Genomic DNA, 24,450 nt, shown 5'->3' on the forward strand with positions numbered 1-24,450 from the left:
TTTGCCCCCAAGGGCGGCGCAACAAATTTCTGACAGGAGCACGCACACTCGCGATGGCGGTACCATCTACCAGTCGCCGTTGGCGGCTCACGTACTCGTGACTTGCCTTACCATCAAAAGCGAGCAGTGTTGGTAAGCGTAGGTGAGCCACCACTGTCAACTGCCGCATGGTATTACCATCACGAGTACATACGTGAGCCGCCAACGGCGACTGGTAGATGGTACCGCCATCGCGAGTGAGCGAGCTCCTATCAGAAATTCGTTGCGCCGCCCTTGGGGGCAAAAAACGGTGAAAGCTAACGTACGAAATCAGAGGGCAGCACAGGAAGCGATCGCACGATCGTGCCCGTGAGCAGTCTCGCAACTCATCTCTGTTATCAAATCTAAATGGAAAAATGCTCGCGTTCTGACAACGTTGTCCAAACATATCGCCTCTGACATGAATCATGCCGGACCTGTGCCAGAAACGTCAGAAATAAATCCAATTAATTTTGTGGCAAATCAATTACTGACCACCCCCAATCCAAGGTTTTAAATTCTCTGCTTACCCTACGGTCACGTTATGAAACACTCCGAAGGAACCATCCTTATTAAGTGTTTCTGATAGACGATAGTCACGACTGTGGTTTGACGTTTCAGGTTATAGTTGAATTGTTATGAACAATTGTCCTCTGCTGCGCACTTGTGATGTAGACCGGAGGCCTTTGCATTATTGATAGAACGTTGTCAACAAAACTACCTCCATAAGGCTAGTGAGCTGATAATGGTACTTAGGAAGCTAATCAAATGCTTTAATGACAGATTACTTGTTATCGTTTTTAAGCTTATTGTGAACAATTAGATGCGGATTGACAGAATGTTACGAGTAAGAGTAGTTTGATGTATTCCGTTCCTGACAGCTTTATATGTGGTAGCAATATTTGTTTGATAGTAACGACTTTTCCTTTACTGGGGTTTAGATATTTTTTTAAGGGATGTACATGCACATTGGAATTGACAGTTCAATATATATGTATTTGTGGCTTAGAAAATTTAGTCTTATGCAACAGTAGAACGTTTCATGGCAGGTAACTTCAAATCGTTAATATTATTTCAGATATGGACTGACAATATGTATCGAAGATGTTGCCCGAGAAAGAGGTGAACATCGAAATTATGACCGAAGGTTTGTAATTCTTTGATGTAATTATATCTGTAGAAATTGGTTATTTAGAGTATAAACATGGCTTAGTGTATATAGGATGGAGAGAAATGAATGTTCACGTAAACAATTATTTTGCAGGAGGCGAAAATCAACCAACTACGAACAATGAGGCACAAGCTGGTAAGCAGTGGCCATCAATGTCATGGTACATGCAACCATATTTGTAGGAGCCCACATCTATGTAAAGTCAAGCCTGATGTAATTAAGTTAGGGTACTATGTGGGCATCCGTTACGCTACAAAACAGGGCTTCATCTCTTAGTTGGTTCCCTTGTGTTAGATTTGCAAAGCGGCAGATTTAGAGGGCGACTCAGTCGCCAGAGAAAGTGTCAAAGTGTTAGGGTGACATCTTTCTCTCAATGTCACAGAACAGCAACTGTTGGTTTTTTAAAATTAGAAAAAAACTATGTAGTATATTATCGAAAGTACTTGAACATTATACTGGTTAAAACATTTTCCCAGAAGTGTCCGAAGCTAGATCATCGCATGCTGAAAGTGTACAAGAAGGAAATACAGATGCAACGTCACAAAGTTTCTCTGGTTTTTGCCAAGACCAGCTCGTGGTTCATGGATCGACCCAGGGAGAAGGTAGTGATGCTTCCAGCATACTTACCGCCAGTACGTCAATTTCTGGTAACGGTGAGCAATTGCTGACCCGATCCTCCAAACAATTAAATTAAATTAATTGTGGTAAGGATCAAACAGGAAAAGACCAATAGTCAAAACTAACTGTAAAATGATTTATACTAGAATCGAGTTCAAGCAGGGTGAGTGCAGTAACAGTTATATTGCCTTGGGGTGCGCAGAAAGAGACAATTAAGCCTCAACAAATCGGAGACATGGATCTGAGACCTGGAGAACTTGTAATGCGTATTTTATTCGTTGACTTTACATCCCAAGCTGAGAAAAAAATGGAAGCAGTCATGACAGAACACGTTTGTATCTTATTAAATTATCCGAACTTTTACGACAATATATCCGAAAATCAACCAGTACTTTGTTCGGCAGGAAAAGCAACTTTCAAAAGTTTTACAAAGAGGTGAAGATCTCCAATTCGATCAACTACTTTCAGCCTTTGGTTCTGTAGCAGAGCACTGTTTACCATCTATTTTGCGAGCACTATTTAATTGGTACGAAAGACAACTGGTTGACCATGGAACCGATCAAAAAAAGCCAGCTCCTGGGAAGGAAGATCAAAAGGGGAAGAGGTATACATTTGCTTAAAAATAATTTACGGAATAACTATATTAATTCATCCATTGTTTATTACAGTATTATGTACACGATCGTATCAGGAAGTGTCGAAACTGTGGAAAGGAGCGAAGCTGACTTATTGCAAGAGAGAAGAGACCTCGCCGTGGAATTTATCTTTTGTCTGATGTTAATCGAAATTTTACGCCAACTTCCCTTCCATCCAGGCCACGAAGATCTCGTGACGTACATTGAGAACATCGCTTTTAAACATTTCAAATATCGCGAAGGGTATGGGTCGCAACAATAATGACAAGATAAGGAACTTTATCAGATAGATTGTAAACGATATTTTTCAGGATTCAAAATGATCCCAACGCAGGGAACATTCACATTATCGCAGACTTATATGCAGAAGTTATCGGAGTGCTCGCACAAGCTCGGTTCATGTCTGTTAGGAAACGGTTCATGGTGGAATTGAAGGAACTTAGAGCGAAGGAACCTGGACCACATACTACGCAGAGTATTATATCCTTACTCATGGGAATGAAGTTTTTCAGAGTTAAGGTAATAAGCAGTTAACTATATCCCGTGATTAATTGACACTAGACAGGAAATTAATAAAAACTATCTCTTGATTTTAGATGGTTCCTATAGAAGAATTCGAGGCCTCGTTTCAGTTCATGCAGGAGTGTGCTCAATATTTTTTAGAAGTGAAAGACAAAGACGTCAAGCACGCTCTTGCCGGCCTATTCGTCGAAATACTCGTTCCAGTCGCTGCAGTAAGCATCCCGAATTTGAAATTTATCATCAACCGTACTAATGAATTTCACTTTCAGGCTGTAAAGAACGAAGTCAACGTTCCTTGTCTAAAGAACTTCGTAGAGATGTTATACTCCACAACTTTGGATATGTGCACCAAGTCAAAGCATCGCCTAGCATTGTTTCCGCTCGTAACTTGCCTTCTCTGTGTCAGTCAAAAGACATTTTTCTTGCAAAATTGGCATTACTTCCTGGCAATGTGTCTCTCCCATCTGAAGAACCGCGATCCAAAGATGTGCCGCGTTGCTCTAGGTACTATTGCGCATTGTTCATGATGTTTAGAATCCCTAGGATGATTTATAATGATTGTTGCAGAGGCCCTCTATCGACTGCTGTGGGTCTACATGATTCGCATAAAGTGCGAGAGCAATTCCGCGACTCAGAGCAGACTGCAGAGCATCGTGAACTCACTATTCCCTAAAGGCTCAAAGGCTGTCGTCCCGCGGGACACTCCCTTGAACATCTTTGTGAAGATCATTCAATTCATAGCTCAGGAGAGACTAGATTTCGCGATGAGAGAAATAGTGTTCGACCTTCTTTCCGTTGGTCGCCCGGTCAAGATCATCCTGACTCCGGAACGCATGAGCATCGGACTTCGAGCTTTCCTGGTCGTTGCTGATAGTTTGCAACAGAAAGAAGGCGAGCCACCAATGCCGCGCACAATGGGTGTTCTCCCCAGCGGTAACACAATGCGCGTTAAGAAAACATTTCTCAACAAGGCACGTAGTTGAGATTATTGAAATAATCAAGCATTTCTCAACAACTTTGCAGTCGTTCGGATTATTAAAATAATCATTAACTGTACAGATGCTAACCGAGGACACCGCGAAAAGCATAGGGATGTCTTCTTACTTCCCTCACGTACGACGAGTGTTCGTCGACATTTTGAGGGCATTGGATGTACACTATGGGAGGCCCTTGATGATGACCAGCACTCAAAACATGAACAAAGAGCCCGATGAGATGATTACTGGCGAACGGAAACCAAGGATAGATCTCTTCAGGACTTGTGTAGCTGCCGTTCCTCGATTGATTCCTGACGGAATGACTGGAGCTGAATTAGTTGACCTCCTTGCTCGACTTACAGTGCACATGGACGAAGAACTTAGAGGATTGGCTTACCAGAGCTTGCAAACGCTGGTCCTGGACTTCCCTGATTGGCGACAAGATGTGGTCCTCGGGTTTACTCAGTTCCTCGCCAGAGACGTCCAGGACACGTTTGCCCAACTGGTCGACAATGGTCTCAGGATGTTACTTCAATTGCTAACCAGTTGGAAGAATGCTTTGTCTAGTCCCAGCGTTAAATCCAAGGAACCACCGATCGATCCTGCGAGAGTGGGTTTGCGATCCGATGGGTCCATTAAAAAAACCGAGCCCGGCCAGAAGGTGGAACCCGTGTCCAGTGTTTTCCATCTAGTCGAAGGATTCTCTTTAGTGATGCTCTGCAATTGCCGACTGTATCCTCGGCGCATAGCCGTCCATATTCTTCGTGAAGTCAAACTGCTATTGAAGACTCTGGGTAAGCGCATTGCAATATATTAATATTTGTATTGATTCACCATTCTTTTCATTATTTTTTTTTTATGATAGGCGGCCTAGAAGATGATCAACCAGTAATAGACATAATAGACGCCGCCTGTCCGGCTGTTTTGGAAAAGTGTTACCACATGCTACCACCAGCCGAAAAGGCAGCGGCTGCTTCAACGTCCAACGTGGATCTTCAATGGATTGCTGACAGAAGCAGTTGTGTCTGGACAGCAGGTAAATGATAGAAACGCGTACTAATCGTTGCTGGATACAAGCAGAAATTTCGGATTATTTAGGTTTCCACGACGAGAATAGCACAAAGAGCTCCTCGACTTTAAACCTAAACGGAGCGGATCCTTGGAGCACTTGTCTCTTTGCATTTCTGGAGAAAGACCGAGTATTGACGTGTTGTCCTACCGCGGTGGCGCATTCCTGGCCCGTTGTCTTCAACCGGATAAATTCCCTCTTCACCGTCGTAGACCCAACGTAAGAACCTCCAGCTAGATCATGAGTATTATCGCAGATGAGGTTTTGTGTTCATCCTATCGTCTTTTATCCTGCAGACCCGTGAACGACAACAGAGCTTCGCTTCTCCGGAGCTCCACCGCTGTCCGGAAACCAGTCAACGAAAGAGACGTGTACATGCACGTATGGAAGAACTACTTGACATTCGGATACAGAGTGGTCCCCCCGATACCAAGCCCGATCGTTCGTTGTGCCAGTCCAGATCTTAGCCTTAGGTAAAGCAACCTTGGCGAACGAGAGTTTGTCGATGTTCCGCGCACTGCAACTGCCAGAGTTGTTGCCGGCGCGGAAAGGCTCGCCGACCAGCAAGACCTAGTTTGGACAGATCTCATGAAACGTGCACCCATCTCATCTCTCCGACTTCGCTCCTTCATTCCACATACTCGAATGGTTCCCAAAGATCACGCGAAGCATCTCTACCCTCCTGCATCCTCGTTGCAAGTACTATGATTCAATTCCCGTTTACGCGGAGAAGCAAACGGTAGAGTTGGCAGCATAGTTGATATCTGATTAACAATTGGTATTAATTGGTGTTGGGTCTCGTCTGCTTATGTCTGCGGTGCCACTGAAAGACCTTTCGCTCCTTATCACCTCCAAGGGCCGACTTTGCTCATGCATATCTCTTTACACGGAACACTCGTGTCCTGGCAACGAATTAACTTCGTACACCGGCTGGTTAACCCCTGAGCGATGGGTATTCCGATGTTTCATAAACTGGCACCAATTCCTACCAAACACATGCTTGGCAAACGGGGTACCGATACGTCGATAGCGACCGGATAGTGCGACGTAAATTCCATACGATCTGCATGCTCTCCTTCATCCACCACGCACGCTCATCTCGACCCTACCTCTTCTCTATCTGTCTTTCTGTCGGGGGTATAGAGTAGTCCTCTGCAGTAAATAATATCTTATATACAAGGAGTATCGGTGGTACACTGTATTGCATACTCTAGTGGTCAGCATACGGTGGAGTTTGGTGTGTTGTGCATGAGTAAGGAGTTGAGTCAGAGCCTGGAGAACCTCGGCGGGGCCCAGACCCTGCCGGGCCGGTTCTCCGTACCGTCCATTTCCGGCATCTACACCAGGCATAAGCGGACCAGGTGAGCCAATCAAACCTCCGGAATCACGTACACACGAGCTGCTTCCAGTCGCGGGGAAAACGATCTTACCCTCCTCCTCTGCCAGAGAATTTCCCCCCTAAACGCTCCGCCACTATTTGGGCCTCTTAAAGGACGAGAGAACCGCCGGCCTTAAGGGTCTAGTAAAGCCAGGTCAGCCATATTAAATTTTGACATCAGAGGCGAGGAAATCCTGAAAAATTCATGGGACGCCTCTGGCGTCTAAATTCAATATGGCCGACCTGGCTTTCCTTGGCCCTTAAACGTTCCGACAGAAGACGAGATGCTTCTGTCGGAACGTTTGAACAGGACACCAGCAGTGATGTGAGATCTCGAGTTAGGGTGTATCTTTTGCAACGGAGGTCAATTAAAAATGAAAAAAGAAAAAATGAGAAAGGGTTGAAGGTCGAGACTTTGAGACGTTCCCAAGGAACTAGCTACCAGCTGCACCTCGTTACTTTTAGACATCTCGCTCTCTCGTAAAATGGCACCCTGAATTTGCGGTAGGTTTAGCTTGCTGCCATATACCTTGACCGTTCCTTGTACGTAGTCTTCGCGATACGCAGAATGGCCTGTGGATATTCAACCTATTTTAATTTGCAGCTCTTCCCCGGACAGCCTCTCGGCGGAACGAGGTGACAACAAGTCCCCAGGGAACAATGCAAGTCCTGCAGCTCTCTACAAACTCACCGTTCCTTTATTGAAATGCGAAGCGGTGTACGTGCGAGATGCCGTTGTCCAAGCCATCGGCAAAGTCAATGCCGACGCCCTAAAGTATGAACGTCCTAGTAAAACAACCTGGAAATTGTATGCATCAAACGATTGAGTATATACCAAGCATCCGCTATTGCAGGGACTTAATGGAAGAGCTGGTTCCTTATATCCGGGAAGCCGTGGATCGAAAGCAAGAGAACATGAGGAGGAGACGAAGGAGGGACGCCTTAAGGCTGCAGCTCGTCCGCGTTCTGGAGCTGATAGCGGAATACGGGACTTTCGGGATTTGGTACGTTGCTCCTGCTTTTAGAGGGCTCTATTGTGTGGTTTTGGTTGTCCAAAAGTCGCCTAGTTTTCTAAACAAATGATTTATCGACCCTAGCCCTGCCGTCCTGGACCGCGAGACTCAGTCTTTGCACCCTACCTTCGTCGAGTACATAGACGGCGCCAGGCTATACCTGGAGAACGAATCCGACAAGGAGGCGCCTGCAGTGAGAGACATAAAGTTGCACTTCTGCAACTTCATCAGGAAGATGATCAAGAGTTTTTCGCGTGAGTGTGGGAAATAGGGCAGCCACGGGACGAGAAAATAATGAAACCGGTGATGAGCTGACTGTAACGAAGGTTATTTCTTTTTGTTACAGTAGAGACGTGTCATACGTTGCTGAAGAGGGACCTCCGGCGCAACTTGTTCACGCTTTTTGCGAGCTGGGCTGGCCATTATGGAAGACCTCTGACCAGCACTTCGTTCTCTCACGAGGAGGAGAAGGCTTGCTCGGAGTTGCAGCTCTCCGCTCTGCAGGCCATGAGCGGTCTACTCTGTTGTGGACCTTGTTTTAATCCTCAATCACTTTCCGAGGAAGGTGCGATACTGTATCAGTGGTTGGACCTCTTGTTGGCCAGCAAAGACGAGAAGGTCTGCGATCTCTGACGACTAAACGTTAAAGCTGGATGATAGAAGTGGTGACAAGTGGGATTTGATTTCAGATTTATGCGTTGGCTCGGGAGACCGTGGTTTTATTGCTGGAAGGAAACCCCGACATTGGAGCTCTCCTCGACTGGGTCGTCGACCGTTGCTACACCGGCGAGCCACAAGTGGCGGACGGTTGCTTCCTTGCCTTGGCAACGATATTTAGCGCAAGGTGCGTTGCCAGATGAAATACGACCTACCGAGTTGGAGGAGACGGCTCCTTTCGACGCTTGCCAACGCCGTCTAATCCGCCGTGTCGGTCCTAAAACGAGTCTGATCTCCCCGAGCCGCCACCATTAATCGTCCTCCATCTTTATCCCGGTTCTCGCTCATTCAGCGAACCTTCTGACTATCCACACGCTAGTAATGAAAGGTTTATCCCGCTCGTTTCAGAGAGTATCCCTGCGATCATTACACCAGCGTCATCAACGTCACCTTAATGAACACCGGGTGTCCGCGTGCCCCAGTCCACGACGCAGCTCTTCAGCTTCTCCAGCTCCTGGACCAGCGGTTCTTCGGGAACGTGGGGCCTCTTCCTGCCACCGAATTGGACACGGGTACGTGGCTGCTGTTTTTCTCAGATAATTTTCTCTCAAGCCTCGCGTCTTTATCGAAGACCCTCGAGATGTAGTGGTAGCAAAGTGCGGAGACGCTGAGCGCCCAAGTTTCAAGCCGACTCTTGATTACATTCTACCCTTCCTGGGATGTTAAATTACGTTCCTCGATTCGTTCTATTAAAAGTTTGCGATTCGCTAGTTAGAAAGAGGCTGCATTTGTAAGTGGTCCTCCCAGGGAGCCTCCAGGACGACTGTGCGCTGCCGAACAAAGGGCCCCCTCGACGCCCTGAATTCCGACGCTGAGGAGTTTAAGTTTATCAATTATCTCTATCTGTAAATTCCCCCTTGATGGTTCTACCGCTTAAGACCACTTACCGATTTGATTTCTGGTGCTGTTTCGACGCACCGATCGTGGACAGAGCACGCGAATCACCGCCCTTCGGAAATTTTGCCCACTGACGCAATAGAGAGCGAAGTTGATTCCAAAGTTGGTGTGAAAGAGCATGTTGCTGACATGTTGCGCGACCACCATGATCCGAGGAGGATCCTCGTCGACCTGAAACGAAATCGGAATACATAATGCACCCTCTACCTGGAGTCTATACTAATTCACAATTAACCTTTCCACCATGACAAAACTCGATTCAAACTTGTCGAGTTTTAATTGAGGGTGTGACATCTCCGCGGCCGACGTCCTTTCGTTTTTCTCTATTGTCACCCTACCTATCGATTCAAGTTCTTGCAAAAAGGAGGGATTATATATATGTTACGGGGTTTTAATTGAGGAATGATCAGACGCGAACGAGCCCGTGTTGAAGCCAGTAATTGGTGAAAAGGTACGGACCTCGAGGAAGGCTCGCACTCGCATGACGTAGGCCGGTAGATTGAAGCAGAGGAACACGCTGGAGACGACTAGCAGCATCTTGGTGACCTTGGCTTGGGAAGTCGAAGACCCTCGAGCTTGGAAGCACTGTCTGTCTCTTCTGCTGGTCTCCCTGGTCATGGTTCTGCGGACCCCGGCGAGCCTCCAGACTGACCTCGCTATCAGACTGTTCAGGATCACGATGATGAAGAACGGGAGGATGAAGGTGAAGACCGTGTCCAAGACGTTGAAGATGTTGGCCCAGGACTCCCATTCCGGGGCCAAGTTGCAGAGACTCGCGTTGTGTCTCTCGTTTAGGGGACGCGGGCTGGAGAACCAGAGCACAGGGCTGCAGAGGATGAGCCCTAGCATCGAAAGACACGCCAGGACCACCTTCGCCCTGGTCACCGTGCACATGGACTGGCGACGGAGAGGGTACTGCACGGCGATGAACCGCTCCACGGTGAAGGCCACGACGAACCAGACGCTGAGGAAGCTGCAGAGCGTCGTCGAGTACACGAAGAGCTGGCAGAAACCCTGGCGGTTGAACAGGCTCACGTCCACCAGGTTCAGCCAGACCACGAAGAGCGACCCCAGGAACCCGGTGTCGCTTATCGCCAAGGCTGCCAGGTAAACGCTGGACGACGAGCGCCGCATCTTCGCTCCCAGGAACACGCACACGCTGAAGCAGTTCCCCAGGGAACCGAGACACACCAGCACCGGGGTGTAGTACATCTGGATGCCGTAGGTCAGGACTTCCACGAAGTCGAGCTCGGTCGTTACCTCTTCCGGCATGGCTTTGGGTCTTGCACCGGTGAGGGACTCGTACAAGGAACTGCTCTCCAGAAATACATCTGCGATAGGGCCTAGGGTTGCCGAAGAGGTCCTCCAAAATCCCTAGCCACTCTTCGGAGTCTACTTCTCGGCTGCATATGGGAACCTCTTCCAACCTCCCACGTGTTGCCTACAACTGCACCTGCCGCGCTCCTCGCAGGTGCATCTACCCGCTCCGCGTTTCCACCACGCGGACGCCCAGCTTCTGCGCAGACTTGCTCGCGAGCTTCTTCGCCGCGTTCTGCGCCTTTGACGGAAACCCGAAATTATTTAGCGGGGTGGGATTTTCACCCTTTTTTCTTTGATTTTCAGGACAAGACGACATCGCGGCTGGCTCTTCTGCGGCCGGGGGACCAGGGCACACCAACTTGCCGGCTACTTCGGGGCCTCTTTCCAGCGTCCCTGCTAGAGGAGGCACCCTGGATGCTCTTCTCTCCACTACTTATTGCAGGAACCAGATGTATTTGTCTCGGCAACTTGCTCAGCTTCATCCCGATCTCACCATGCCGATGTTCAGCGGTAAGTCGGGCTGCACATGTAGGATGCATACAGCGAGCACGTAATTATTTCGCTTAACAGAACACTTCCACGATTTTGGAATTTCTTTACCTTTTTGAACAGCTCTGGTTTTTGTAAAATAAAAAGAAAAAATATGCCACAAACAAAACTCTATGTGGAGCAAACGTCTACGTCAGGGGAACATTCTAATAAGGTTGTTAATTTTGTTTGTGCCTCAAACTGAATTTCAGGTTCACACAGCCGGAAAAATTCGCAGCTCGTACAAACGCGGAGGAATTTCACTCCCATTCTAATTTCCCCGGCTTTTATCCGGGATACTGTTTCTCCCGGGATGCATAATGAGGGCAAAGTGAGCAGAAGGGAATTCCTTCGCGCTCGCGTCTCCCCTTTTTTTACAGCTCCTGCTCGATTTTGCATCGAGACAGATCTTAATGAAATGATTCAAGGTAGGGCGGTCGGATTTAATCTTTCTGCACATTTCGTCACGGGATTGCGGTCGAATTGCGTTTGCAGTGCGCCGAGGGTGAAGCCTTTTTATGCATGGAAAAGTCAAAGGGCCGGATCCATTGCGGTATACGCATATAATCTCCTATGCTCTCAGCTGGGGAAGAGAGAGAGAGGAAAAGGCAAAAAGATCACAAAAAATCCTGTCCTCGCAGTATATGGAACCTCGAGGCGGGAGGATGGGAAAACGGGAAACCAATTTATATTCCCTTCCCGCGGTTCCTCCGGTACATCCTCTTGAAGGGTTGGAAGATGCAGAGTCTGGAGTAAATAACGAGTCGAACCTGAATTCCCCACACCCGGGACCCTTCTACGTGGACAATGTCCCAGGGCGGTTCGATCTCTCCTGGCCATCCCGGGAGCCTTGAAATCCCGCTTTGGGAAACTTGGAAATGAAATCACTCTTGGAATTTTGGCGATGAAATCCTCATATATAATGTATTCGAACTTCAGGAACTTCTGCAGGGTGGAGGAAGACTGGGCAAGTAGAAATCGATTCGGCGGCGCCTCGAAGGATCCTTCTTCTTGAATCGATTTCCAGGGAAAAACTGAACGTCCCCGGGCACTCGGGGTTTTTTCAAGACTGAAAAAGAATTTCCATAAGAAACAGATAGGGAGAGTAACGAAGTTACCATCCTTATTCCGGAAAAGCGTCCGGCGACTCCTCATTGTCCCACCCTGGATCCAGGACTCGATGCCCTGGTCCTAGTTCCCGGGGGAAGATGCTTAAAGTATTCCTTTGAGACTTCGGGAACACGTGCGAGTCATTCCTTATTGGCCCATGATGTTAAGACTCGATCCTGAAGAGAGCCGCCCGGATGATGGATGCCCGTTCCCAGGGATGAAACCAGTAAACTACGAGGCGAGGATAGTCATAAATAATGGCGCACTATTTCGCCCGTGCCGTAACGTCGGATACATGCCGTGAGAAATGACTGACTTGTATAAAAGTGGATAACTTTATATCCGCGAAAATGGACGGCTTAGGGATGCGGCTCAGACAGTCATTGATGCGGTCGAAAGAGGTCGCAATTCATCCGGATATTAAGATTACCTTTTTGTATTACATGTTTATATTTTATACACTGCATTACGTTTATATAACCCATTATTTATTTTTTTAGAGATCACGCACAGATTCCAGACCGCTCGTCGCGAGGTTCGCCAACTACTTTTGCAGTACCTCTTGCCCTGGCTGCATAATATGGAGTTAGTGGACCCCAACGTACCGCCACCATCCAACCCTTTGAGTTATTATCAGGTAACAAAGTAACGGGATTGTAAACTGCCACTGTGGAGGTTTTGTCAGACGATAAAAAAAATTAATCGTCTTGGAGGCGCCGGGTATCGATCCCGGTACCTCTCGCATGCTAAGCGAGCGCTCTACCATCTGAGCTACGCCCCCCTTGATCTGTATTTCCGAAGAGATCGCCATGGACGTTCACCGTGAACCATTTTATTCGTCGAGCGAAAGTGCCGAGAACGTGTGCTCTCAAATTGGAGCAATCTCTGTTCCCGGGAATTGAATGTATAAAAAATCTTCATGAGAGGGAGCCGGGGATCGAATTAAACGCCCGCCACCCGAGGCGCGCCACGCCGCGGGAGACATATTTCCAAAAAGGAACTTATCTCGGCCGGAACAGCTTTCGGAGGAAATCGAAAAAAAAAGATGGAGGCGCCGGGTATCGATCCCGGTACCTCTCGCATGCAAAGCGAGCGCTCTACCGTCTGAGCTACGCCCCCTTGTGACTTCTCTTTTCGAAAAGAATCTGATCGACCTTTCGCTCGGGAATTTCGGGAATTTGGAGGAGCAAAAATTTTTCTTGGAGGCGCCGGGCATCGATCCCGGTACCTCTCGCATGCTAAGCGAGCGCTCTACCATCTGAGCTACGCCCCCCGTGATCTGTAGCACCAAAACTCTTCCAGAGAACTTTCTCCGTGATCTACTTATTCCGAAGAAAGGAATTAAACTATCGTTTAAGAGACGCAAACAAAAAATTGTCGGTTAAATGATTAATCCTCTGTAACCCATTTTTTTTTCAAGGCAAGACAAAAAAATGATATACCGTGAAATTCTCCTAATCTTAACCTTCTGATAGTAATTACGTGTACATTCACCCTCTGATGTTAACTATACATATTAATGAACTAAAATTGTTCCGGAGTAATTTCACCGTGATCTACTAAGTTTGAGGAAAGAAGGATAGTTAAAGAAACGCGAAAAAAACTTCGGTCCTGAGGACCTAGTTAATTAATTAACCCAGGTAACCCAATTTTTTGTTCAAGCAAGGGATAAACTGACGTAACCCGAAATTTGCTTATATTAACCATCTGATATTAACTACTCATTTATAAATTTCCAATTAATTTAAACGTTAAATATTAAAATGTTTCCGAATTTAATATACAAATTCCTTGGTTTCGCGGGTTTATAATTTTCGCGCTAATATGTATATTTAGCGCTTTTACAAGTATTTGGCACGAAACTCTACCGTTTCTTGATTAACTTCTCCGGCTCCCCCGGTCGTTAAGTTAAATATTTAAATACTAAGTGTTATACGATATAATCCGACGTTTAAAAAAAAAAGTAGGATATCCTTTTTTTTTTCAAGGCTTCGTCCTGCGGAGTCAAAAAATGAAATTTGGAGGCGCCGGGTATCGATCCCGGTACCTCTCGCATGCTAAGCGAGCGCTCTACCATCTGAGCTACGCCCCCTTGTGATCTATATGTCCAGAAGGATCACCGTGACCACGTATCTTGATCTACTTATTGAAAGAGAAAGGCAAAATATTAAACTGGAGGCGCCGGGCATCGATCCCGGTACCTCTCGCATGCAAAGCGAGCGCTCTACCATGTGAGCTACGCCCCCGTTGACGTTTTGGTATTCTCTAAGAAAAGTCAGGAAGACCGATGCCCTACTCTTAAGGACAACCGTAATCGTCAGATTAAATCATAACATTGTCAATGTTTCAGTATTATGCCAGTGATGTAACTCGCGGAGGTGGACGCAGAGAAGGCTGGGGAAGCGCAGAAGCGACGGAAATGGTCCTCAACAATTTATTCTACATCACCGCAAAGGTGAGCTTTATACATATTTTCTAAACAGGATGATGTGTTGATAACGAATGATCCACAAGAAGCATCTTCGTGCAGAAAAACATCCAAATACATTTAATTCCTCAATTAATTGCAAAGTAACTTGTATCATCTTTGCTCTATAAATGGTATACATTTTTTTTTCTCTAATATAATAAAACTATCGTATCATTAATTTCTGGATAACATGGGGTGAAGCGATACTTTTAGGTAATGATTGATTTCAATGCACCCTAGTTTTCCGATGAACACCCGAAGGAGACGGAGGAGCTCTGGGCGACACTCTGCGGATGCTGGCCGAATAATCTCAAAGTGATGATCCGATACCTCATCATCGTGTCGGGTATGGCTCCTCAGGAACTTCTGCCCTATGTGAGTGTTGTCCGTGGATTGGATTCTTGTCGGTCGAGAAGAATTTGTGAATAAGGCAATTTTAGGCGAAGCGCGTCGTCCTGTACCTGGCGAGAGCCCGACCGGATCGTCTGGTGGACGAGATGATGACGGAATTGCAGACTGTGGAGACGTTGAATTGTCTAATCGAGAGGACGGAGACTCCCCCGTTTTACCGATTGACGAGCATGAGGAAAGCCTCGTCCCACAGCGACGCACCTGCTGCGGACCCGGGGAACCCACCTAGAGATTTGGCGGTGGAGAAGGGCACCATTCATACGAAGAGACACTCTGGGGAGGATCCTGTGAAGACGGGGTGGGTTATCCTATTCTTTCGGTTTCGCCCTATGGGAAAGTTTCGCATCATTTGCACTTTCGCTTTCGCGGTACGATTTTTCTACTTTCGCTTTCGCTTTTTGCTTTCGGTGTAAGTACTTTCGTTACAACCCTAATATTAAGAACGACATAATGGGGAATTATAAAAATATTTGTCAATGCTTCAGATGCTCTAAGTCCGACACCGCTCTTCGGACGCTGGCAGGGTTCCCAACGCCGAGAGCCGAGAAAACCAGAACCGCCAGCGGTCCTCCAGTACTTCCCGATGACCTGTCCACGCCTACAACAGAGCCCGAGGTAGATATTCGTCTCGACACTTCTACATCTTTACCGAAAAGAAATTTCAAGTGACGTTTGGTTTCCAGCTTACAACTGACGAGTCTTGCTACGGGCCGCGAAACGTTCCTTCGGCATCGAATGGGAAGGCCTCGAATACCGGAGAGAAATTCGACATCCCTCAGCCGCATCCTCTTCCAATGCCTGAATACGGTGGATATTTCGCGCCTTTGACGGAGTTCCTGCCGGATAGCTCGCAGCCCATCAGCGGTTTCCACAGGTGCAACATAGCCGTCATGTTGCTGACGGACGTCATCGTCGACGGCATACAGCTCGACTGGGCAATCCACGTGCCTCTGATGCTGCACATCGTTTTCCTCGGTCTGGACCATTCTAGGCCTTTGGTCAGAGACCACTGTCGGTGTCTTCTTCTGAACCTCCTCGTGGTGTTGGGGGACCACCGGGACCACTTAGGCGTGGCTCGTGTCCTCCTTGCATCAAAGACCGAACAGCTGGGGCTGGGATTGTCGACCCCGGCCCTCCCGATTTTGGAGCACAATTTCACCGAAATCGACCCCGAGTTCGATAGTTACCTTTACGGGCCACCACCGGCTCCTCCTCCGGCGACTCCACCACCCTCCAGCTCGCCTCCTCCGCCGTGTTCTCCGCCACCTTCGCCACCACCGCCTCCACCGCCTCCTCCGCCACCTCCTCCGCCGCCTCCACCTCCGCCACCTCCTCCACCACCACCTCCTCCACCTCCTCCTCCTCCACCGCCACCTCCACCCCCGCAGTCGTCTCCTAGTGGCACCACACCTACCCATTCTCCTACCCCAACCTCCATGTCCACTCCTCCGTCGTCGATTAATCAGGTCGCCCAAGCTTTGACCGATAACTTGAAGGATTCCACCGGCCACAAGTATGGTAAGAGACCAAGGAACCACTTTTCCCCTCAATGTACTAATTTGCAAGTCCTGCCTTACACCGATTTTATTAATACTAATGAACTATCGGCGTTGAGCGTCGCACATAGGGGTGTTTACTATAAAAACTTGACTATAAATCAATTTTTGAAAACTGCACTTTAATACATAACTTTTGTTCTTTGCGCAGGAACCGAGTACCAGTAAATACCGATTTTCAATCAAAATGTACGCGCGACATTACATAGATTGTCAATTAATCTTGTTTAAAGGCCATTAAGATCAAGAAATAATTTTACAGGACATTTAACACCAATAGTTATAAAACCGACGGAAGGTAGCTCGTGTAAATGTATTATACGATGATGGCGAGCAATGTAATGAAAATGAACGTCAAGGGATGATTCGGTTTGCAGAGTCTTCGTGTGGCGGGTGGTCGTCTTCTGGAGGAACCGTTCCGACCATCCCTCCGGTGATCGTCACCCCTGAAGAAGGAGCCAACTGGATTGGCCCCCAACCCGGACCTAACATGCCCATCCAGGACGTCATCAAATCTCTGATCAACTTTCTGGCCTCTAGGTCGGTAATCGAGGAGACGCGATTACATTGCTAGGTGTTTAGTTTGCGATTTAGTCTACAAGTCTTGGTACTTGCAGGACTAATCAACCGTTGTGGAATTACGAGGACATGACGGCCAAGGTCTGGTGGGTGCGAAGTGCCGAGCAGTTGACTATCCTCCTGCGACATGTCCTGCGGGTCTTCAGGGACTCCTTGCCTCATGCTTTAGTTAGCCAAAGATGGGCGCAAACCGCCCTGCAATTAGGGCTCTCTTGTTCCTCACGACATTACGCTGGTAGATCTCTGCAAGTCTTCAGGGCTCTTCGGGTTCCCATCACGTCCAGGATGCTGTCGGACATCCTATCCAGACTCGTCGAGACCGTCGCCGAGCAGGGAGAGGACATGCAGGTATCTGTCCATTATCGACCCGGAGGTACCACCTTGCATCACGTGTAAGAGACGTTTTACTCGTGTAGGGATACGTGACGGAGCTGTTGCTGACTCTGGAAGCTGCCGTCGACTCGCTGGAGTCCGACTTCAGGCCTCTGGACTTCATGAAGGAGATCTTCAAGTCTACCCCTAATTTAAACAACAAGGACCCCGTGTCAGGCCTCGTTGTTGGAGGCAAACGCAGCCAGGGCGGGAATGGCTATCCAGCTGGTCCTCACCTATTTTCACACCTGAATCAAGGTGGACACACTCGCAGCACCAGCTACTCGGTCAGCTACTGCATGCGGAAGTCGAGTGGTGCTGGCTCGAGCACAACCAGCGATAACAAAGGTAATTTGCCCTTTGAATACGGAGTCCTTTCGACATATGGGCGCAATTCATCAAAGCGCGCAGGCAATGTTGGATCGCTTTCTTTCTTACCAAATCAGACCTTAATCAGTCCTAAAATATTCTATCCTCGCCGTAGAACTAGACAGCCGATCTGGTGGCAACAAGTTCCCGAACTCGAACCTGTCGAGATCGCGATCGGCTCAATCCCTGAAGCTGTTGGGCGATTCTGCGACCCAGGACGACAAGATGACCATCCTGGCCCAGCTGTTCTGGTTATCCGTTTCCCTGCTGGAGTCCGACTACGAGCACGAGTTCCTGCTTGCTCTGAGGTTGCTGGGAAGAGTGCTTCACAGATTACCGCTGGACCGTCCGGATGCCAGGGACAAAGTGGAGAAACTGCAGCAACAGCTTCGTTGGAACTCCTTCCCAGGAGTGCACGCTTTGCTCCTCAAGGGCTGCACCAGCCCCAATACTTATGAGCCGGTTGTTACCCTGCTCTCTCAGTTTACCCCTCTTTTAGACCTCCCAGTTGTCGATCCCACCCAGAGTTTGGCGTTCCCGATGAACGTCGTTTCTCTGCTCCCTTATATGCTACTGAACTACGAGGACGCCAATGAACTCTGCATCAGGAGTGCGGAAAATATCGCTCAGGTAGATAGTTATCTTGTGCTGGGGCTTATTGAGTCAATTTCGTTCGATATTGAGATAATTTATTCTTCTAGGTGAGCGCAGAGAAGGGGAAGAAATTGGAGAACCTGGGGACCGTGATGACCCTGTACAGTCGGCGCACCTTCAGCAAAGAAAGCTTCCAATGGACCAAGTGTGTCGTCAAGTATCTCTACGATACTTACGCCCATCTTAGCTTCAACATGTTAGCTTTCCTTGTTGAAGTCCTGGAGAAAGGCCCGACGAGCGTGGCGTTGCCGGTCCTCAGCATCATCCACTGCATGCTGCATTATGTGGATTTAGCCACTCAGGCTGCCCAGCCTATCAACACTGAACTGCTCAGGGTCATTTCGAAATACGTCGAGGTAAAGGATACCGGATCATTTGAATGTTTAATCCTTAAGTGCTAATAACTCGTCACTACCAGGGTGCTCACTGGAAGGAAGCCCTGAAGATCCTGAAGTTGGTCGTCACCAGGTCCTCCACCCTCGTGGCACCGCCTACATCGGTTCATGGTTCCTCGTGGGACTCCTCCTTGGCGTCTCCACATCCAAGCTTCACCGACACCGAGATATTCACTAAGAAGGAATTGCCTGGTACGTTAGCAGATGCTCAATACCTTGAGTGCCAAGAAACTTAAGGGGGTAGGTCGTGAAATGCATTCTAATCAAACTGAGTTTACAGCAAACATTCACTTATGTGAATATCTGCCTACAGGCCTATTTTAAAACATTTAAAAACAATTTTTTTTCTCAAAACGTCAAAGAAAATAGTCTCCTAAGGGAAATATTTTTACACATTTTCAGTCTCATATAAATCTAATTTTATTGAAACGCATTTCACAACCGACTGACCCCTTAACAAACGCCGTCAAATCACGGGCACTCAACGCGTTATCGTTCCGTTGCTCGCATGTCTGTGATAAAAGATTAACGAAGCTGCTTTTGTTTTATTCTGCACCACGGAACGCACTTGTCGCATGGGGAATTCGTTCAACGCCACGCAGGTTGCGATAAGAATAATAACACTAGAGTGTAGACCTTGATGGGAATAAACTTATATTTTCCTAGCTTGACGCGTCCTTCGCTTCGTCCATCCCCGGACAATTGTTTAAATCTTAACTCCGCAATATTTATAGTAATTAGAATAGCTATCGCAAAGACCTGATCCTTTCTCTTGACATTTCCACTTAGGGAGGACGATGGATTTCACTTTCGACCTCACCCACACGCCGGTAATTGGCAGACGTTGGCTGATCCGTCCCGTTGCTGAAGAGAAACTCGGCTCTCCGAGACGCTTCTTGTCTCTTTCTCCGGCCGATAGCAACGCTATCGCTGGGTGGAAAAGGCCATGGATGTCTCAGGTGCGTTGAAGAATATTGTACGCCATTGTAGCGCCCTAAAAGTGGCATAACATTGATATCGTTGCTGCTCTTCAGGGTCGAGTACGCGAGTGCCTGGTGAATCTGCTGACGACCTGCGGCCAGAGGGTTGGCCTACCAAAGAGCCCATCTGTACGTACACTTTTGTGCTTCTTCATCTTGCCTCGTGTTCCTTGTTTCTTGTGCTGTATCGCGATCGAGCCTCGTCCATCTCATCAGCGGGATCTCGATCGCACGACTTAAAATTTTCTCCTCGTTTCTAGGACGAACACATTAGTTCAATGACACTGTACAGCAAGGTAAACGATTTAACAGAAACGCAAAGTCGCACTCCCAGCAGTAAAGCTGAGAAATCTCTATCCGCTTTCACGTGTCGCACATCGGACCGCGTGTGTCTCACGCTTCGACTTAAGGTGAAGTGAAACACGTCGAGAAATTTGACCGACGTAGGTAAAGAAGATTCTTCTGAATACCTACGTTACCGCTGTTTGTATTTATATCGACAGATGCGAGTTTCTCGATTACCACAGTGTTCCAAATTGTTGTACAATTCTTCTGACACTCGTTTCTCATATCGGAGCCTTCAATAATTGGATATCGATCGAAATATGAGAGCTGACTAGGTTAAGTTAAATTTTTTTTTTTTTCATAAATTTAAATCTTCAAAGTGTCAGGATAATTATCAGGTACTGACGAGTCACGTGTCAAAGTTTCAGACGGTTCGGTTGAATACCTTTGGAAAAAAGTGTCTTAATCGAATCGACTGATTTGACGGGGGTTTCACTTCACCTTAATTTGCATCCGAAAAGTCTCCTGAACCTGTCGATAAGGAGGGAACATCTCTCCAGTAGAACTGTCTGTCGATTGTCGCGTTGTCTCCTTTCCTGGTTACCCTGTATCCGGACTTTGCACGGTTTCATTCACGAGCGACCAAGTAGGCTGTAAATCTCACATCGAGTTACATCGCGTGGATGACGCTAAAGTGTTGCAAGAACTATACTCCCAATAGTCGGGACCATCCGAGCGGAATTCTAGCACTAATCTCGTTTGAAACATGTTTCAATAGGTGATATTCAGCCAGAGTTCGGATTTAATGGAGAGGCAGTCTTCGATGGCGTCCTCGACCGAGGAAGTATCTGGAGCGAACAACGACTTGAGCGGAGGATCTCGAAGAGACGAGGAGCAGTTCGGAGTCTTCAAGGACTTCGATTTCTTGGAGTACGAAAGCGAAAGCGTCGAGGTAATTCGGATCATTCCTTATGAATAAATCCATCCACCGTTTAGCTTACTAATCTCGGTCACTGTTGGCTTCTTCAGGGAGAGAGCACCGACAACTTTAACTGGGGAGTAAGACGTCGACCCTTGAGCGAAGGAGAAGAACGGGAGCCGAGTTTGAGACAATTCGAGGAGAGCCTCAGCGAGAAGACGCTGTCCTCCAGCAAACACACCACCAGGGTACGACGAAATACTTGGGATTTTAAATTAAATGCTTATCATCGTTTATATGTCCTTTACGTAGCGAGGAGTTGCCGAAGAATCCTCCGACGACGAAATTGGATCAGAATCGCCACTCGAAGAGGTTCCAGAAGGAGCTGCAGCGGGCCGAGATGCGAACAGCATCCCTGGGATCTTCCCTCCGTCATCTCTGTCGCTCATTCCAAGTCGAACTCGTCATGACTCTTCTACACGATCCGATACCTCGTACGTGTCTCCAGGATTCTTCAGGAGATCGTCCTCTTCCACGTTTATTTATTCCCGTTTCCTTTTTCAGCGGTTCCAGTGCCGGGGATCTCGGGGATGTGACACCTTGCAACGCCTCGCCAAATTTGTCGGCGCTTATGCCTTTCAGACAAGCCGTTCGCGACGATGCTGAAGAGATCTGGAGGCAGCAGATTCAGAGCCTCATCACCCAGTCGCCATATAACACGCTGGACTTCTTCCACTTGTTGAGCCGGATCTTGAGAGTAAGTCTTGGGCTAAGGAAGATTAATGATGTACTTCAGGATTTATTACAAGGATCTGAGCGGAACAAAGTTGAATCGGAATTGTTATTGCGATTCGATCCAGCTCCCTGGTGAATTGCAAGGGTTCATTTAACATTTCTGTTAGGACGTCAGCGGAAAATCCATAGGGCTTACCCGCGAGGCTGGGAGCTTGCTGAGCACCGGAGGACCCATGGCAATCCAATTGGGTTCCCATTTGTCTAGTCACGCAGAACTCCTCAGTTCGAAGGCCGAACCTCCATTGGTCTGGTTCTCCACGACGGTCTTCACCGCCCAGAGGTTGAACGAGTCCCTTCGCTTCGGCATGCTGGAGGTCCAGGAACACCTGGAAACATTCCTGGACAAGAAGGACCACGCCTCCGAGGTATACGAAGTTAGACATACACCGATAAAAATCGATTGGAATTTACATACATTTTTACAAACGCCATAACTGATGTTTTACATAAAAAAAAAAATCTAAGAATCATACATTAGAAAGTGTATAAACACACATCATTTTCTTTAATCTAAATGCCGAATGGAGATGCTACAGAGCCAATGTAATTTTATTGTAATCTATTATGGCATCAAATTAACCAGTGATCGAGTATGTAAATTTACATGGGCATTTTTATGAGTGTACCATTGGTATTCTTATTTCACTACATCTACTAATCTATGACCCGAACATACTATCAGTGCCTAGAGGCCGTCAAGGCGACGATGAAGCTGCAAGTTCTCGGCGATACCCATTCGTCCTTTCCGGGCCTGGACGAGATGTTCCTGGACCTCGGAAGAGCTCTCTACAAGCTGCATTTCCAGTTATTATTGCTGATCGAGGCGTTGAACAAAATGCTGGGCGTCCTGAACGCCGCTGCTAGGAACGTCCATTCTACTCTCCAGGACATGTCCGCAGAGGTGGCGAACATGAAGTCCGCCCTGAGCAAGGCTCTAGAAGAGAGCACCGAGAGCGAGCGAGAAACTCCGACTCCAACCCCGAGCCCGAGTCCTCTGCCTGGCGCTGGTGCCCTCGAGGAGGTCGCCAGGGTGGCGGAATTCCTCAGGGCTGCAAGATGGTCCTCTGCCTTGGAAGCCGTCAGACTACATCGCGCTCAATGGCCTGGTGACCCTTTCCACGATGACGATGACGTCACCACCGCCGTCAACATGTACTGTAAACATCTTGGACAAGATCGTTCCGGTGAGAAGCATTCCACTCTCCCTGCAGAAAATTAATTTTCCCGATGATAAGGAACAGAGATCTGATAACTCGATTAATCAGCATTAAGAGGCGGCAATTTCATATTAATAGAGTTGTCTTCTCTATCTTTTTTTTGTAATATTTATTCGTTAATGGGTGCTTCGGTTATTACTTTTTTGCCGATCTTTGTATATGTAGCAGTTATCTATAATCCTCGAATATTCATATTTTCAGATCTATTCGTCGTGACGAGGAGCGACGCGGAGACGTCCGAGATATTCGGCAGACTTATGGAAAGTCTCTTCCAGGTGTTGGCCTCCGTGAGCGGCCTCGAGGCGGCGACGAAGGCCGCGAGGACTCAGGACACGAGTCACTCGAAAACCGACTGCTAATGTAACGTCAGTTTAGTTCGAGGTCGCATTAATATCTATTAAATGGCGCTGCGCTCGCGTACGGATGACAAAGCTAGGAAAGCGAGAATCTGGTCCTCGGGATGCCAGGAAATCCAGGAAAAAACGTAGATTTGGCACGGGCGGCTTCCGACGCCCACAATCAGGCTCTAGGCATCGATTGTTGAACTCCACCGAGGCGAAACGCACCCTGTTGGATTCTTCAGGGTTTTACTCAAAACTCACTCTCTGTAACGAGTACCCCAAGGGGTACTCGACATATCGATGGCTGTACCCTACATTTTTACGTTCGTAGGACATTCGAATTCCGGCCGACTGCGATCGGGCTCCGAAGAATTTTGTTTCCGTCGATGACGAGGATCGCGCGATGAACTGAATAGCGCAGGTTAGCGGATTCTTAATAAATGTATTTAATAAACCGCCGGGAATTTATTTAATACGCCGAAAAATGAGTCAGAGACTCGCCGATGAGGTCGCCTCGGGAAGGTAAAAGAATGAATATTGAACACCAGTGTCATTAAGGGGATGTGAAAGTGGCATCCGAAGAATCAATCGTTCATGATACTTTTCTTCGAGTCGTTTCAAACTTTACAACGAGAACGTGGAGGCTATAAGGAAGGTCCCGACCCTCGCGAAATTTCATTTTTTATAAGAAATTTTAAAAGTACGAACAAATTAAAAAGAAAAAGAATGTAAATTTCATGAGTTTCAGGACCTTGTACTCTCGATATTTATATCGTAATGTTAGACTCGAGTCGGTACACCGAGTTTGGAGAAAAGTTTCACGAAGGAGAACTCTTTCACGGCACTTTCGCATCACCTTAATTTGATGCTACTTCAATTTCATCCCAGATACGACCGCGTGGCGTTCCTGAACGCGGCCCAGTTCGCCAGCAATTTCATCCGTGGTATAATCAGCGAGGTTCTGAACATTATAAACGCTGAAGAGAGCTGTCCCTGTCTCGAAAGGCACATCGGATGGCCAACTTGCGAGGAGATGCAGCCGGAGAAGGGGAAGAAGTGCATCGAGGCGCTGATGAAGCTGTGGAAGACGTACCCGGTGCTGATCACTGCATTGCTCATCTTCAGGTTCTAATC

General features: G+C 47.6%; 1 protein-coding gene and 5 non-coding genes across 10 annotated transcripts; 1 reads left to right on the forward strand and 5 right to left on the reverse strand.

Moving 5' to 3' along the window:
- The first annotated feature begins 268 nt into the window (after positions 1-268).
- Positions 269-23,889, forward strand: LOC105699145 (protein furry). Of its 5 annotated transcripts, none has more exons than XM_012423918.1 (45): positions 269-528; positions 640-766; positions 1,097-1,165; positions 1,283-1,324; positions 1,666-1,842; positions 1,954-2,138; positions 2,212-2,411; positions 2,476-2,685; positions 2,754-2,961; positions 3,039-3,176; positions 3,234-3,468; positions 3,532-3,935; positions 4,024-4,735; positions 4,807-4,977; positions 5,040-5,229; positions 5,307-5,483; positions 6,225-6,371; positions 6,993-7,163; positions 7,243-7,392; positions 7,486-7,655; positions 7,748-8,019; positions 8,091-8,245; positions 8,467-8,630; positions 10,639-10,845; positions 12,474-12,610; positions 14,324-14,428; positions 14,684-14,818; positions 14,884-15,152; positions 15,340-15,469; positions 15,538-16,372; positions 16,788-16,950; positions 17,028-17,337; positions 17,406-17,709; positions 17,846-18,360; positions 18,432-18,740; positions 18,803-18,971; positions 19,569-19,738; positions 19,814-19,888; positions 20,823-20,996; positions 21,074-21,211; positions 21,276-21,457; positions 21,528-21,720; positions 21,866-22,123; positions 22,441-22,942; positions 23,177-23,889. In XM_012423918.1, exons 3-45 carry the CDS (start codon positions 1,123-1,125, stop codon positions 23,332-23,334), a joined length of 9,759 nt encoding a protein of 3,252 aa, XP_012279341.1. In that variant the 5' UTR covers positions 269-528; positions 640-766; positions 1,097-1,122; the 3' UTR covers positions 23,335-23,889. The 5 variants fall into 5 exon arrangements, with proteins under 5 accessions (XP_012279341.1, XP_012279343.1, XP_012279344.1 ...); XM_012423920.1 differs by having other exon boundaries at positions 1,666-1,836; XM_012423921.1 differs by having other exon boundaries at positions 1,666-1,821.
- Positions 12,682-12,754, reverse strand: Trnaa-agc. Its single transcript has one exon. It is a non-coding gene; the product is annotated as a tRNA-Ala (tRNA).
- Positions 13,020-13,092, reverse strand: Trnaa-ugc. Its single transcript has one exon. It is a non-coding gene; the product is annotated as a tRNA-Ala (tRNA).
- Positions 13,174-13,246, reverse strand: Trnaa-agc. Its single transcript has one exon. It is a non-coding gene; the product is annotated as a tRNA-Ala (tRNA).
- Trnaa-agc lies at positions 13,993-14,065 on the reverse strand. The gene has a single exon. It is a non-coding gene; the product is annotated as a tRNA-Ala (tRNA).
- Trnaa-ugc lies at positions 14,147-14,219 on the reverse strand. Its single transcript has one exon. It is a non-coding gene; the product is annotated as a tRNA-Ala (tRNA).
- Positions 23,890-24,450: the final 561 nt, after the last annotated feature.

The sequence above is a fragment of the Orussus abietinus genome, unplaced genomic scaffold (assembly GCF_000612105.2).
Source record: "Orussus abietinus isolate OABI.00-Male unplaced genomic scaffold, Oabi_2.0 scaffold3, whole genome shotgun sequence".
NCBI lineage: Eukaryota > Metazoa > Arthropoda > Insecta > Hymenoptera > Orussidae > Orussus > Orussus abietinus.

Coding starts and splice junctions, on each gene's coding strand:
- LOC105699145 (XM_012423918.1), top strand. CDS start 1,123: ATGTTGCCCGAGAAAGAGGTGAACATCGAAATTATGACCGAAG. Junction 2,139..2,211: donor AAGCAGTCATGACAGAACAC/GTTTGTATCTTA, acceptor TTTGTTCGGCAG/GAAAAGCAACTTTCAAAAGT. Junction 8,631..10,638: donor TGCCACCGAATTGGACACGG/GTACGTGGCTGC, acceptor TTTGATTTTCAG/GACAAGACGACATCGCGGCT.